This window comes from Tigriopus californicus, chromosome 12 (genome assembly GCF_007210705.1).
Source record: "Tigriopus californicus strain San Diego chromosome 12, Tcal_SD_v2.1, whole genome shotgun sequence".
Lineage (NCBI taxonomy): Eukaryota > Metazoa > Arthropoda > Copepoda > Harpacticoida > Harpacticidae > Tigriopus > Tigriopus californicus.
The window spans coordinates 7,186,340-7,202,317 of record NC_081451.1 but is presented as its reverse complement, the minus strand read 5'-3'; the positions used below and the strand labels follow the sequence as shown (position 1 = coordinate 7,202,317).

The window sequence follows — 15,978 nt, the reverse complement described above, 5'->3', positions numbered from 1 at the left end:
CATCCAATTGGCCGCCCAATGACGGACTTGAGGTTCTCATGTTGCCCCTTTGCCCTTGTTCCGTACGTAAAAGGATTCTGAGCAATGCTCTCTTGCATGAGTGGTAGTGTGGATTATGCATGGAATTGACATTGAAAACGAATTGCCGTTCAAAACGGCAATCAAACGCAAATATTATGCTTTTGATTGTCTCTGGTAAAAACTCTACCTGAAAACCCATATCACAACTGTGAATTCAATGGGCATGACTTTTCTCTCGGACAGTTTATTCCAATTCGAATCTCAAGAACTTGACTTGTTAACACCAAACTCGGCCTTTTCATGACCTGGTATTTTAAAAGAAGCTTAAGCAAGCTCTCGCCTTTATCTTCAAACACGATTCAATGAAGTATCCAATCCGCCAAAGAGTCGATTTTCTTCGAGCTCAACTATCTTTGAGCAAAGAACACTAGTGCCGCTCATTGACTAAATATCTGTCGCTTTACCAATCCATCATGACCTGATTTCTCGCCTCACCATTTTTTTCATTTGAGCAAACATTTCGATCAATTTATTCATCCGGATTCATTGGAATAGCCTCTTTAACCATATGCATAGTCTGTATACGATAGTATAATGAATGACGAAGTGGTGGCTAGGAAAACTCTGAGGAATTATATGATGCCTTTATGGAGGAGCTTACTCATCTTCATGGCTTTACTTTGATAATCATTCTGGGAGTTATGTCTATGTGAGTATCAAATCCAAATTTGATGTGTTGCGAATTTGTCGTATGTCTTTCCGCATAAATTTGATCAGTAGACCAATCACAATTCCATATCCATACCTTGCTCGTTTTGAAATCGATTGTTTCGACTTTCATATGTTTAGAATTGTTTTAAAAGTTTTGCGCTGTCCAAAACGCCTCGAGTTAAGTTTTACAGTGTCGTTAGCAAGCAAAAAATACGATCTTCATTCTTGGCCATGTGTAGTAAAGATCTTGTCCCCACATATGCATGAAGATTAACGATGCACCCAACTCAACACCTTAGGATATCGATACTAATGATCCCTCCCAACTCGGCTGAGACACGAGTCCTAATTAGATTACCGTTCATCCAAAATTTCTTTCAAGGATCATCGTGCATACAGATATTTCCAATGGCCATGGAGGTACTTTCCAGTTTCCAACCGGTGACACAAAGTTCAGCGAGGGTTTGAGGCCAAAGTACAAATCACCTAATCCCATTTTGCACAACCGGATTGAGTCGATTGTGCAACTTGTTGAAAAACAAAATAGATACCGAGGTCTAAGCCATGGATAAAACCTAAACAGGAATAGGCATTTCCCACGAGGATAAGTGGATTTATTTGTATGGTAAAATGGGAGCAGCCTCGATCTTCAATTGAGATGATTTTTTTTGTTTTCAAACAGATGGTATGTGATAATTAGGAACTTGGAACATGACTTTATTAAGTTTGAAGGTATTGGCTTAAATTTTTAAATGTTGGCTATGTGTACATTTCTATGAAAGTAGCGAGGTTAATTTGATTTTTGATTTGCCCAAATTCATGTCTGAAAATTCTAAAATTACGAGTATGGTTGGATTCCATTTTTCAACACCTGTTTTAGTCCTAAAAGAGCAATAATGGTTAGAAGTACAGTCAAGATGATAATTCCCCGAAAAAAATAGTTCAAGCTACTAGTTAATCGACATTTACTTAATCTATAATAGCCTTTGCATTGTTGAATGAAATGATCCCCTTACGTTGATCAATTCTACTTCAGCCGTCAATCGGGTTTGAACGATTATTTTTCATCCTAGTAGGGCACTAGTTTGAACAACATTTGGAGATCTAGAACGTTGACCATCGGCTTACGAGCGTCGTATTGACCACCTCTCGTGATCCCTGCTCTTTGAGATGTAAGAGATATCAATAAAATGAACCTCTGCTTCGTTTACATTTCATGGACATCTGAACCTGGGTTGAATCCAGTTTTTTGGGGGCAAGAATCCATCCGAAAGTTCTCTCTGATTTGAGATCACTTGGTTAACACTTATTATTGTCAGCGACCCGCTCACGAGATACACCACACGGAGGGTGACTCAGCACGAAGACTTTCAAGAAAAGCAGCGAGTATTTGCCATCAGCACAATAAATCCTTTGCGTTTGAAAGGTAGACCATTCTTCAATGAAAAATACCTTTTGTCTTCTTTATTAGTAAATACACTGTGTTTTTCATTTGAGATCAGTCGTCCTGGCAACGCATGATTTATTTTGGAGGAAAATGTTTTGGTTATCCAATTTCAGATCCAATGGAAAAATGCATTGAAAAAATATTTCTTCAATAGAAATGTTAAAGTAACATTAAGAGGTAATATTTTAAGCCTCGAAAACCTGTTCCCCTTCTAGATGATGGTCGAACTAAAAAAAAACAGGATTTTACCATAATTTGGTGGACTAGATGTATGAGACAAAGTGTAAACATATATATATATTTCCGTACATCTTTTGAGTTCACTCGTTGTTAAAGAACGTGCCAACAATTGAACATTTATAAATTATCCGACAAGAAGTTTTCATATTCTACTTTAGTCCTCTACTAGCTACCTATTCTTGGCTTTCGACAATCTTTAATATCTGCGTACATTCAGGCTGATCGTCTCTCGTTGCGTGTGTGTTCCCAATCCCAAGTGTATTTGCATATTGGATGGAAGACGTTGAACATACCCAATTTCAACTATTTGATGATGTTTCATGCTTGTGCGCCTTACTTTCATGATGCATCACTTTTTCACTCACACCCACAAATCAAAATCGGGAATATATGTGTAAATTAGGTAATAGACGGGAATTGAAATATCATTGCAGTATAAAGTACGGAGAATGCAGTTGTACTGGGAGAGAAAGAATTTTCCCTTTGGCTTAGAGTGTGATGCAAATAGGTTTCAAAACGTAATTGATTCTCAATCGGTTAACAAAATGGTATTTAGTAGTGACCTTTTTCGACAAAATGATTCACTTGAACAATGCTCTTTGGTTACCGATTAACCAGCAATAGAAAGACACAACGGACTTGTTTTTGCCCCTCTTTGTTTTCTTTTCAATGGTATCACCGGCTCGTCTCCGACAAAGCTTTGGTCTCAGCAACTGAGAGTTCCTACGTGGAAAAACACAAAGCTAATTACTAGACCTAACTAGAAATTACGTGTTTGCGCTCAAAATCCTGATTTAAATATTAGTAAATTCAAGCAGCTGAACCCGGTAAGAACCTTCTCATCCAAGGTAAGCAGAAAATATTATTGTGCTGTTGTTGATATTGCTGAATTTTATGTTCATTATGATTCATTGATTCTCCTTGAGCAATCAACCATTAACAACAGTAATGACTAAAGTGGCCGGATGACGGACGTTTTTTTTCGAGGAGGAATTAGCCGAGTGGAAAATAACAGACGACCGATAGATAGAGTAAGGACATCGCGTGGTTGTCAATATTTCCTCGTCATCTCTGGTTGTAGAAACACTTGCTTGCTAGGGATCAAGCGGATAAAAAAAAGTCTTAAGCCCTTGGAACATGAACATGCTTCCGTTGAAAAAGCGAATAATAACGAAAGTATGCTTCCCGATTTCTCTTTCGACACCACCAAGAGTGAGTGAGTGAGTGGATAGATGGAAGAAGAAGTGTGGCTCAACCATTCCCACGGACCATGTTAGTCATTCCTGTGTCTCCCCCTTGCTTTGTCCCAAGTGGGCGTCAAGCTGAGACCTGTTCAATGTGTACGATTGATAGTACGACATGGCACACTCACATACTTACACATACACATATGTATGTAAGCCCCTGACTGGCCTCACCTCCTTCGTTCGATCGTTCGATTGTTCATTGGACGGACAGAGTTCCACTTCAGACTATGTGGGTACTGATCTGCAGAAGGCCAGATTTGGTGGTTTCGAGGGGGAGGAATAACTAACTAACTAGCAGGGAGTGCCACTTTGGTTTTGGCTGTATTCTCTGGATTCCACTTATCTAGGTACGTGTGGATAACAAGGCATGCTTATTTTTCACGGCAATTTCCGTGTTTTGAGAAGGGTTCTTTAGATGGTGGGTTTACAGAAATCTGAGTGAGTCAATACTAGTGTACTGCACATAAGACTTGTGGTCGACTAGTAACTGGAAAGAGTAGTCTCGTCATTTGCAAAAGATAAAAGTCGATGATTTATTTTATCGTTTCCTTGGGGCAGATGACGCACTAAGATTTCTGAACAAGGCCACAGGTTTTGGTTTGAACGATTCATTAGTATCGAGTTTTTTTTGGAATACCATCTTTTCTTTAGGGTTGGTTTGGTAATAAACATACAACAAACATCAAATATTTGGCATTGCATGATGTATATATATATATAATTTCGAAAGACTCATATTCATCCATTTTTTAACATCGTTATGCAACATTGCCACCAGCGCAAGTGAACGATGAAACAAATTATCAACTTTGTTCTATTGCAATTCGTGTACAATCTCAAATTCATCCCTCATTTTACTTCAATTACCCTGTACTTACTCACACTCAGCTCTATTAAAGCCTGCCCTTCCCCTTTGCACCGTTTAACCGCTTTCTCATAACAAAAAAAAATACGTCAACTGATGAAGGTACACCCAGGACAAAATATATATCTTCAACCTAGAACTCCCACTTATACTTGCCACGATTTGTACTGACTGACTCGGGTTAATCCCAATTTTGAGTTTGGAGATTATCTATGTGATCCATGCCACCCATATTGGAATCTTGGATTTGATTCGAGGTTATTCCGCCTGATTGGTGGGTGGGTGCCCTTCTTCTTCCTTTGTTCCCTGCAGGCTGCTGGAATGGGGGCCATTCATTCCGGGGCGTTCAGAGACTTCTTGCGACTTCCCCGCTGGTCCAGGAAATTGTTGTTCCCTCTGGAGTGACGACAACCACCCGACAACTTTCATACCTGTGTGTGGTGATCTCACTCTGTACTTGGCAGAAGGAGAAGGAAAGAAAGCTCTTTGTTGAGTGGCAGCACTGGGATTCAAACCAATTGGCTCTCCATGCAAAGCAGATAAGATCACGGAAACCTAGGGGCCTAGGAAATGCGAATCTCAGAGGCAGGTTGTGTGATCAGGCCTAGTGAGTGAGTAAGTGAGTGAGTGAGATCGAGAGGGTCACCGGATAAACATCATCATCACCTTCCTAATAATGGATAAATACGATAATGAAGGGGTGGTGGGGGAGGGTAGCTACGGGGTGGTCATGAAGTGTCGCCGCAAAGACAACGGCCAGTTGGTGGCCATCAAGAAGTTCCTCGAGACCGATGAGGACCAGACCGTCAAGAAGATCGCCATGAGGGAGATCCGCATGCTCAAAGTGAGTTCATCCAAATGCAAATTTCTGACTTGATGCGTTGCTTGATGTAAATGAAGATATTGGTGGTTGGTTAACGAAGTGCATTTCCATCGAAACCCGTGGACCAGTTTCCGTGGAAGGGTGACCATTTTGACAGCCTGCTAGCGTCGTTTGGCTTTGAATAGAGGAGCGTGAATACATGTATGCATGTATGCATGCATGATAAGACGATGCAAAGGTCGCAACATCAACCACTTTACTATTTTTTTTTCTTAACTCCAAATGGGTTTTCGGACGAACATGACCGCATGAAGTGAATGCACTCTTTCCAAATATTTCGGTATCTAGTACAACCTCCTTAAAATCGCGTTTCCCAGATCTCAAATCCGAGCCTAGGTTGGATTTTTGAAAAGCGCTCTATGGTGATAATTAGGTAGATTTTTCACAGATTTTATGGCACCTTCTATAGGATTTTTTATTGTACCAACAATGATCAAGTTTGTTTTTGATGTTTTGAATGTTTTCGACAAAGTTTACCTATAATTGAAAATCAACTTATTCTTCATCAGTACTCGCAAATTTGACGCCAATGTTTTTTGAAATCATGACCAATTCCAGAGAAGAATCCACTTTAATTCATGCGTAATTTGATGAGCTTTTTAACTAGAGTAAATGGGTAGCTGCTCTTATATTTCCAAGACATTCTTGGAGGCTGTCGAGCTTACGTCTTCTATTTTTGTTGAAAGATTTTCCCTCTCAATCTGTTGATCAGTGTTAAAAATTTATTGCCCTCATACAAAAACATTGTTGTTGTACGAGTCAGAAAACCGATAAGGAAAACCGATAAGGAAAACCTTCCAACAGCTTTTTTTCGAATCTCCAGATCTACTTAGGATAGGTGATGATTGGATTCGATACCGGCCATTACTTGAATGGAAGAGTCTCGCATAGTTGGTTTATGTTTTGCACCTTCAAAATTTGACGTCTTTAATAGTTTTTGTACAATGCAGATCGACAAATCAGATCTGATCTTGCTTGCTATCCTTGGGTCAATTCAAGGTTCCGTGCTTTGCCTCTTCGCCTTAGTGCGTACACTTAAACTGAACTTAAGAAAGGCAATTATATGCTGATCCAGCGTATTCTGCTTTCTAAGCATGAAGCTTGAACCTTCCATTTCCATTTTCAGCGACTTCGCCACGAGAATCTCATTAATCTGATCGAGGTGTTCCGAAAGCGTAAAAAACTCTTCCTCGTGTTTGAATTCGTGGAATTCACCGTCCTCGATGAACTGGAAGAGAGTCCCAAGGGATTAGACGCCGAGAAAAGCCGCTCCTACACATTCCAAGTTCTCCGTGGGATTGAGTTCTGCCACAAAAGCAATGTAAGATGGGCAACTAATCTACGCTCTTGGCGAGGGTCTACTTACTTTCAACTCGACGGATAATGAATGGATGCCTATTCACCCGTCAATGTTACAGATCATTCATCGCGACGTCAAACCGGAAAACGTACTGGTCTCCAGTAGTGGGATCGTCAAACTCTGCGATTTCGGCTTTGCACGTCTGATGGCCGCTCCAGGTTCGACATGCGTACATGGGCTATTGCCAAAAGTTGCTAATAAAATATCTTTATTTTGTTGAAAATATAACAGCTCCAAAGCAATGAAAAGATTAACAGCAGGTAGAAAATGGAGATGAGATAAAAATCGAAGACATTACTTTTTTTACAACTCAGGATAGGATTCTTTCTACAAATGAACCTTTAAACAAGACTTTAATTTCAAATTTCGCGACTTCATACGTATCGTCTATTTTAGGGGAGAATTACACGGACTACGTGGCTACGCGTTGGTATCGTGCGCCAGAGCTTCTTATTGGCGACACTCAATATGGCAAGGAGGTGGACATTTGGGCCATTGGCTGTGTCTACGCCGAGATGCGAACTGGCGATCCTCTATTCCCAGGCGAATCGGACATTGATCAACTCTTTCTCATCACCCAACTTTTAGGTAATCCAAATAATGCTTTGAGAAAACTGGAAATGGGAGCATGAATAATAGCTATTTATTCAACGGGAGTTGCTTTCTTTGCATGAAGTTTATGAATATGTGATGACTTTAACCTTTCATGCCAACGAATTTGAATAGAAGGACTTGCCTAAATCTATCTTCAAACTAGAGGACATAAACAGAAAAAACAAGTCGAAGACGTTGATCAAGTTAGATTTGTTATATCCAAATTTGAATAAACTTCATGATAAGTAATGGCCATTGAATTCGCAGAGTCCATTTTAAAGCAGGTCTTCAAGATACAATCTCTACCCAGAATAATTTGAAGCCAAGATTTGATTCGTCAAAATTTATTGTCTCTTCACTAGTGGCTGGAGGCTTACATTTTAGCCACATATGAACAGACAGCCATGAAATACAGTTTCTCACAGGAACGATTCGTTTCCTTTACGCTGTTGAGAGAGTCAAAGTTTTACCTCTGAAAAAAGCTTTTCATAAAAGAAAAATCACTCGCGTGTAGGTTCTCTGTCCAATCGGCATCGGCAAATCATCGCTAGAAACCCAATGTTCCACGGATTGAACATTCAGAGCGTCAACCCTAAAGGATTGAAAACACAATTCCCCGATTGGTGAGTACTGATTCATTTCGGGACGTTGCATTTTCTCACCTTCACTGCTCCTATAGGACGGGAGATTGCGTGGCCTTTTTGATGAAGACGCTGACTTTGGATCAATCTGAGCGTCCAAATGCCTCTCAACTACTCAACGAGCCTTTCTTCACCCACGATAACTTTCATATCAAATCGACACCGTCCGTCAAAGCAGGGGTAATGAGCATGAGTTTTCATTCGTTTCTGATTTTATTGTCCATTTGATCTTGTATTGAATAGACGTCTCGAGATCCCGATCGCCTCAAAGTTTTGGCATCACAATCCCCTCCATACACTCTGGCCAAACAGATCAAGACTTTGAAGAAAGTACGTATGTTGAGGAAAGTGCACCTCTGATGCATGCATCAGGCACTCAAATTCCCATATTAGTCTCCGCATGTCCAAGCCATTCATTCTTTTAACCTCATTCCATAGAGTCAAACCTTTCGCCGAAAATCGGAAACTTTTGACAATCTCATGCTCGGGATGGGAAACGTCGATAGTCCATTCAAGAATTTTGGCTCCCCCGATCCTATGAGTGGAATCACAGGTGGGTATTATTTTTCAATATGTTAATATGCTTGAATTTGAAGGACCGACCAGGTTGGCTAGGTTTCAGGGAGAACAACATCATGTTCCGCATTCACGCACTCAACCTCTCATGACACTCTAGTTTTGAAACCTTCACAAGAACAGAAAAATTGCAATTTCAATCCAGTAGACTTACCTGTGCAATATTATACTAGGTTCCGGAAAGTTCTTTCCATCCAATTTGCCCGTCACAATCATGGAAGGAACCACCTCCCACACTCACAGTGCTCGCTCCGTAAGTTTTGTCATAATGCTTGGAATTACGTGTGCTAATGCGGATTCAAGCTCACAAGTCTCTCTCATCTTCTGAGTAGCAAATCACCTCGCCATACAGTAATTCCTATCAGCACCATCAACCCCCTTCGGACTCCGAAATCAGCGACAAAACCGATCTCAGTCCAAGCCCTTTCGGCACCCTGAAGCGATATGAAGGATTTGACTCGGATTTGAACAATCTCTTGAACTCGGCCAAGCAACGGAAAAAGTACTTCAAACATTCTTGTGAAATTTTAAACCTTGGCTTGATCGATTGCATCTGTTGAATTTGGAATTTGTAGAGACATCTCTAGGAAAAGCCCGCCGTCCCCAGCAGTCTATCATTCAGGATCGTCATCCTCATCCAAACGTAAACCTCAAACTCCGACCACGACGACAAACCAGAACTATTACAACAATAACATGAACAATAACCAGGCGAATATGGTCGATTCGGACAAATTCCTCGAGGACATCACAGAGCGTGCCATGATTATCGGTACGAAAAGTTTTTTTTTAAATCAATTTAACGAGGCGTAATTCCACTCTCATTTAACCCATCGCCAAATTTTACTCGGTGACTAATTAAGTATTGGTAAAAGTCGTCATGATAGGCATCAAGTTCGATAGTTCTGTCCTCTGCGGTAGAGGTCTACTAGTAGCGAAAAACTTCGCAATAGTTCGCAAGTATTGATTGCTTCATTAGCAAATTATTTGCTCGAGCACTAATAATTGCCCCACTTTGACTATTGGATTAATGCACAATCTTGACCATAATTCTTCACGTATTTGGTTGTGAGCAACTATCAAATTGATTGCTTTCATATATGCTTTCTCGATAGAGCGCTTCTTTTCGTAACCTGTTCCTGCTTTAAATGGCTTGAGGTTATGATATTGAAAATAAAGCGCTGCAAGGGAATCCGCTTATATCGTCACCCTCAGGACCGAGCCAAATTGAATATATGCCTAAAAGCAATAAACTTTTTCTGGCTCTGATTTTGATATTGGTTACTGAGAACATTCAATAAAGATGGAAATGGCATTTAAGAAAAAATGTTTTGGTCTTTTTCGAATGTACCGCATTTTGCAATCCTCTCCCTTTTAAATCTTGGCTACAAACCTAAAAATAAGGTTTGTACTGCTTGTACCAAACGCTCAAGAATTAAATTTGACTGCCAATAACGAAACTTGTGAATTTCATCTTTCTATTCATATGATGCCATTTTTATTGGAGATGCTATTATTCTAAATGTTTGTACCAAATATGGTCCATGAAATATCAAATCAATGTTAAATAAGAAAAGTCACCTTCTGTTGCAAAAGTATTCCTCATAAAAGAACAGCCAGAAAATATCCACTAAAAGCAGTCACAAACGGAAATAAGAAGTCAGCATACTTTTCGAGAAGTGTCAATATCATATTCTAAATTGACATTTCAGTCGATTCACTTTCATCATTGATGTCCGAAAAGCATACATGCATGCAATTAGTAACCATTGGTTGGGGTAGAATTCCCCAATTTGAAGGCTGTACAAAGTTCCTCCATAAAATTGGATGTTGGTTGATTCAGTGCAAGAAGTGAGTCCCCTAAAACCTGTTTTATTATCCTCATTCACTTGAAATTGCAAATCGGACACAGATTTGAGGTAATGATAAAACATTGCAGTTGATGTTTTGTTAGGCTGTGCCACGACGAAGAAGGAAAACGAGCTTTTCAATGACTGATTTGAAGGCATGCAGATTTTACAATACGCGACCAAAATGTTTCATTGAATCGAACGGTGCCTTCAACTATTCGTAGGTCTTATGTAGGCGTTGATCCAGTAGCAGGATTTAAGTCAGACTTGGACAAGTTTTTGACGAAAATTCCTGATCAACCTTATATTCAAGGGTTAGCCAGATCAGCCACTCTAAATCGTGGTAATATATATATATAAATAAAAGTTAAGTAAAATAGATAAATTTTTCGTCTTGAACTGCTGGGATTCCAATCCCAGTAGCGGTAAGGAAGTCCGCAAAAAAAACCTGGATGAAAGTTTGAGAAAGGTCAAGTTTAGTTTGACTCAAAACGCCATAATTGAGGTGGGTCAAAACTTCCCGCCCTATTGTTGTGAACACATAGCAACAATAGAACAGAAACTTAAATGATTTGCAAAATTTAGCTTCAACATCCTGAGTCGGAAACATTTTCGACGTTCACCAAAAACTCAATGAATATCTTTTTCTTAGTGAAACATGGCATGGTCGCCAAAATTAACTATGGATTGTTTTACAAGTCAGCCATTTGAAATTTCGTTCATTCTTAAAGCAATCCCAAATTTCCATGCCTGACGCTGCATATCTCTGTACATTTTATCAACCCCTTTTATGAACACTTGGTCATAAACCTTTTATTACCTTCAACATTGCCTCATTCTTGGTTGTTGTTATGTGAATTCGCAATTCGTGCTCAAATGTCGAGATCATGACGTTACCGAATATTATGCAGGGTTGTTCCGGTTTCGTCTCCCGTGCTAAACAAGAAATACCTCTTTACTCAATCAACTGTTTCTATTAGTGCTAATTTCTTTCAAAAAAAGGTGTTGTGACATCCGGGCAAAGTCTCGACCTAAATTATGAACCTCATTTGGCATGAAACAATATTATTAAAAAAAGCATTGATAAGCTAAGCTAATTCAGTAAAATCCTGTGATGCACAAAAAGCAGGAAGCAAACTCAAAACGAACCAAACAAGCCAATGTATACTTTGATTGTGGTATTTAGCGCCATTCAAGCCATTTCATTTATCCAATCTTCTACAATGCTAAATTTGTGGGGATGAAAAATACGGAAACATCCCGAAATGAAGCAGCTATCACTAGGTTTTTTGTGACCTCAATATCTCATTTTCCACGGCTGACTTTTTTTAAAACCAAAGTTCTGTTTGTCTGGTCCACTTATATACATTGTCATGATAAGACTCCAAGTTTTCAAGTGTTTGTGCTTGAACATGAGAATCATAATGGCCGCCACCCACGTGTTTTGCATTGAAATGCCCCTCTTTTACAACCAATCTCTGAGTTCGTATTGAGTCGCTAATGAGATATCCAAAGCTTGAATTCAAGGCCCCCAAGCTTGGTTTCCTCTCACTCTCTGTGTCTCTCTGTTTTACTTGTTTATGTAGACGCGAGTTCCGAGCGAGGCTTGTCCAGTTTGGTGAGTGACATCCCCATGGACGGGGAGGCACTCCGAACGATGCACTTCTACTCGGATCATGGGAAGATGTTGAAGAAGAGGCGTCAAACCGAGCCACTCTCATTGCCCAGCGTCATGGGGGGAGGAAATGCCTCCAATTTGCAAATCTCAGGTGCGTACTAGAATGGCACACCTTCGACGTAAAACTCATCAAAGCGTGAATAAAATATTTTGCGATTGTGGTCGGCGGAAACGTTTCCATTCTGTACCGCTTATACCGCTTAGGGTATAACGATTAATTGTTTATTTAGGAGACCCGATCATCAATTAAAAGTCGGCAACCAACCTAAAACCGGTTAATCGATTTTTTTTTCATGATTTTTGCCAATGACCGCCAGAAAATTCATGCTGTAAATAAAAAATAAGCCTCGTAACGCTTGCTTATGAAGTTTGAAATGTTGACATGAATATAGAAGCGATGGAAGTAGAAATGAGTTATTAAGTTCTTTTTAAATTACAATTTGGACATTTCTGCCTTTCTAATTTGACACTATGCATTTATAACCCAGGAAAATGTCTGGACAAGTGGTTCATTATCATTGATTTACCGACAATTCAACGAGATTTTAGCCTTCAAATCTCATTCCCAGTGCGATATCTAATAATTTTTATTTTTCAAAGCCCTTTGTTGATTCCTGGCTGCGTCAGGCGGAAATGTCATGGTCGTACAATGCAATTGCACTTGAACGTCTTTCTTAACCTGTGATGAGTCGCAGTTCTACCATATTGTCTCGACGATTCTTTATCTTTTTCCTCGATCCTCATCTCCGTCTTTTTCCCATTGACCAATAATGCATTTCAATTCTCACTCGTCACCTCACTTCGTCTTTCAGGAACGAAGACTTTTTCCCGACGTCGTCACGGAGGATTCGCATCAAGCAACACTGGTCTGAAAGCCACTAATGACGAAGGTGTCGGAGGAGGTAACAATGGTGGTGGCCACAACAACCTCGTCAAGAACCTTGCTCATGGAGCTGGGGGAGCAGGGGGAGCAGGAGGGCCCTCCCATAACTTGCCATATGTATGAAGAGAGTTTGGCATCATTATTTCATTCAGTAGCATAGATTAGATGCTGGTTGGGAATGACGATGCATTTCGATGGCGCCTTCCCGAATTGTCCCATTTGCCTTTTCAAGAACGTATTTATGTGGTTCAAAGTATACACATGTCTCATGTTTTGGTTAGTTGACTCAATAAAGGTTTATTATTATCATTCAACGGCTTTGAGCAATTCTGAAGAAATGTGAAGATGTAAGAATGGTTATTGACTTGGTAGTAGAGGAGTAAGAAGAATTGGTTGTTTGTTATTGTTGTTTTTGTTTTAGTTGTTTTTGATAGAACATACACGCATATGGAATTGGTTCCCGTTTCACAGTTATTGTTGAAAGCTGAGATTGGCATCTTTAACACTTGAACGAACTAGTATTGTTATTTGAAGTGGTTTTGACTTGAAGAAGACATTATTGATCGTTGGTTTGGAAGACTTGGTTCAGTGGAAGACAAGGGATTATTAGTTTGACGACGATAATAATGGTATGGTTCAGAACGGGGTATTTCTTGTGACTTTTCCAACCACCATGGTACTTAACCGAAGTACTCTGAAAAGAACGACGTGATTCGTCATAATTTGGCTCGGTTTCCTTGGCTAGCTAGGGCCTATCCTGAAACCTATCTGAACAACTGAGGTCCATACTTTCTTCTTGAGGAAGAAACCTCCCAGAAGGAAGGAGGTTGCGTGAGGCATGCTTAACCGATCTACAACAACGATCTTTGTACTAGATCTAGACCAAAAATCTAGGGGTACGTATTTCAAGAACTCTCACTGGAAATGATCACTCACTTTTGTTGTGATAATCGGCCATGGGTTGGCCTAATGCTGGGATGAACGGTCGGCCCCGCTTCACATTCCCTGCAAGTGAAAACGAAAACGGCATTGAGACGACGAAATCGTGGACTGGTATCATCTTTTACGTATTTGGATGGAGCAAAAGTACATTGGAGGAATGTGGATGGCTTCGGCGGATGTACGTAGGTCAGTGATGTTGGCATGCACTATTACAGTAGTTCACAGCAAAAGCGAAAGAAATCACAAGGAGATTTTGTCTGCGCATGTCCCTGGAGGAAAAATCCAGTTTGTGCAAATAATCAAAGTACTAATAGCAATCGTAGCGGCAATATGATGATGATTAATCAAACAACATGTGGAACTCAAAGCGAAGCAGGTTCAACCCTTCAAAGGGGTTGGACCAATCCAAAAAATATTTTCAATTGACAAAGCAACGAGACATCTACCTGTGATCGCTTGAATACGTTATAGATATTTCTATGTTTGCCCAAGAACCCACTCAGGTGGTTGTTATCTGAAGGAGAAGCAAAAATCGTTCATTGCCTTCGCAAAAGCACAAGGACACCCTGTGCTGTTGGGAATTGAGAACTGAACACGGAACGGAGTGTATCGAAAAGGAATAACTTTTACATACTTTTTGCATACTACTGCTCTTATCCAGGTTAGAGGTCAAAAAACCAAAAATACATAACATATTTCTTACCCATTTTGTTGATGGCCGTCACCCAGAATCCATATCGACGACCTGAAAATCGAAACAACTGTTTGTAAACCCGCTTTCCATCTCGCTCAGAAACCAAACCAAAGACTACTCTGACTACCAGTACGGTACTACAGGACAATGTCACGGCAATCATGGCCCAACTTGGAAAAAAGATCGAGATTTGGTTGTTTTTGGTACTAACGCTTCAGCTTCTCGTAACGGCTCTTACGTCTTCTTTTATCCACGGAATGGAGGTTGCCAGAGGGTCCAGTCACGGGACCGGGTGCCACCATCATGGGAGAGCCATCGCCTAGGGAGAATCAAATGCCAATTCAGTACACACCCTGGCTTTCTAAGTCTTCAATACCGTTCGTTCATTCCTCCAGACGTACGAACCTTCGACTTCCCCATCTTCGGCGGCCTCCAACGAAGCCTCGGTCTCCAAAGCATGGAGGAGGTCTCTTAAGCTGTCTCTGACGCCGCCTCGTTTGCCCATGGGATAGTACCCACTTCCATAGAGATCTGCTTGATAAAGAAGACCAAACAATAACCCATTTAGTGTTTTACTCATGTCTTTTTTTAATCTCCGTAAAGAGATAAATTGGTCAATATTTCATCTTTGCTCGGTCTCATATTCCCAAGCTAAAGCTCAAACTACTTCTTTTTACTTTCCATGGCATTACGGCCTTCATATCAAATTTAAGAAATCACTGCCAAAGCCTGTGTTCCCCATTTCTGCAAGCCTTTCTCTCGAGATGAAACACAAAGGATGAGTTTGAATTGGACTTTCGTCATCTAGCCAAAGGTCAAATTTCTCTGAGCCTGACTTTGACTTGCTTTGCTTGAACTTACCCCGCATGTCCTCGGCTTGAACCGGCACCAGATCTTCCTCCACACCCACAGGGTTGGCCCCAACATGATGGTGGTGACTAAGAGCCAAGGCCAACAAGACAGAGACCATTCCAGTGAAAGCCTTCATTTTTGGGCAAAAGTGCACAAAACCTCTTGGAATCTCCTCAGCCGAAGACTTGCTTCCGTTTACTGAAGCCAAACTTGGTGAGAAGGAGCCTTTTCTGGCCTTGGACTCGGGGGATCCTCCCCTCGTGAGTCGTGAGCGAGCAAGATGCACAAAATGGGAAAGACCAATGAAATCTCGGCTCGAGATTGGTGAAACCCTAAGCCTTGGTTTAGCCTGGCTCTCTAAATGTGTGCGGCCTTTTCTACATGGGTAAGGCTTTGCTAGAACCGTCACGTTTCCCCCTTCTTTGCCCTCGGGAAACACGGAGAGGGAGGAAAAGAGCTCTTCAATTCTTATCAAAAGCTCGCATCCCGGGCAG

At 40.6% G+C, this 15,978-nt stretch overlaps 2 protein-coding genes across 5 annotated transcripts; one reads left to right on the top strand and one right to left on the bottom strand.

Moving 5' to 3' along the window:
* The first annotated feature begins 5,032 nt into the window (after positions 1-5,032).
* LOC131891368 (cyclin-dependent kinase-like 2) lies at positions 5,033-13,305 on the top strand. Its single transcript, XM_059240904.1, has 13 exons — positions 5,033-5,375; positions 6,541-6,735; positions 6,833-6,932; positions 7,171-7,362; positions 7,883-7,991; positions 8,048-8,189; positions 8,253-8,339; positions 8,448-8,562; positions 8,759-8,838; positions 8,918-9,087; positions 9,161-9,357; positions 12,022-12,204; positions 12,926-13,305. Exons 1-13 carry the CDS (start codon positions 5,208-5,210, stop codon positions 13,117-13,119), a joined length of 1,932 nt encoding a protein of 643 aa, XP_059096887.1. The 5' UTR covers positions 5,033-5,207; the 3' UTR covers positions 13,120-13,305.
* LOC131891372 (uncharacterized) lies at positions 13,268-15,727 on the bottom strand. Of its 4 annotated transcripts, none has more exons than XR_009374393.1 (7): positions 15,494-15,727; positions 15,038-15,163; positions 14,844-14,951; positions 14,642-14,683; positions 14,385-14,452; positions 13,933-14,001; positions 13,268-13,690 (listed from the first exon to the last, which is right to left on the bottom strand). XR_009374393.1 is itself a non-coding variant. In XM_059240909.1 (6 exons), exons 1-6 carry the CDS (start codon positions 15,618-15,620, stop codon positions 13,677-13,679), a joined length of 486 nt encoding a protein of 161 aa, XP_059096892.1. In that variant the 5' UTR covers positions 15,621-15,714; the 3' UTR covers positions 13,268-13,676. The 4 variants fall into 4 exon arrangements, 2 of the variants coding, with proteins under 2 accessions (XP_059096892.1, XP_059096893.1); XR_009374394.1 differs by having other exon boundaries at positions 14,871-14,951; positions 15,494-15,712; XM_059240909.1 differs by lacking the exon at positions 14,385-14,452 and having other exon boundaries at positions 15,494-15,714.
* Between the last annotated feature and the right edge of the window lie 251 nt (positions 15,728-15,978).

Bases quoted from the DNA above. Each gene is read 5' to 3' on its own strand.
- LOC131891368 (XM_059240904.1), top strand. From the start codon at position 5,208: ATGGATAAATACGATAATGAAGGGGTGGTGGGGGAGGGTAGCTACGGG. The intron at 8,340-8,447 runs GTACGTATGTTG...CTCATTCCATAG, and splicing joins AGATCAAGACTTTGAAGAAA to AGTCAAACCTTTCGCCGAAA. The intron at 9,088-9,160 runs GTACTTCAAACA...TGGAATTTGTAG, and splicing joins TCGGCCAAGCAACGGAAAAA to AGACATCTCTAGGAAAAGCC.
- LOC131891372 (XM_059240909.1), bottom strand. From the start codon at position 15,620: ATGAAGGCTTTCACTGGAATGGTCTCTGTCTTGTTGGCCTTGGCTCTT. The intron at 15,164-15,493 runs GTAAGTTCAAGC...TTTATCAAGCAG, and splicing joins TCAAGCCGAGGACATGCGGG to ATCTCTATGGAAGTGGGTAC. The intron at 14,952-15,037 runs GTTCGTACGTCT...GATTCTCCCTAG, and splicing joins CGAAGATGGGGAAGTCGAAG to GCGATGGCTCTCCCATGATG.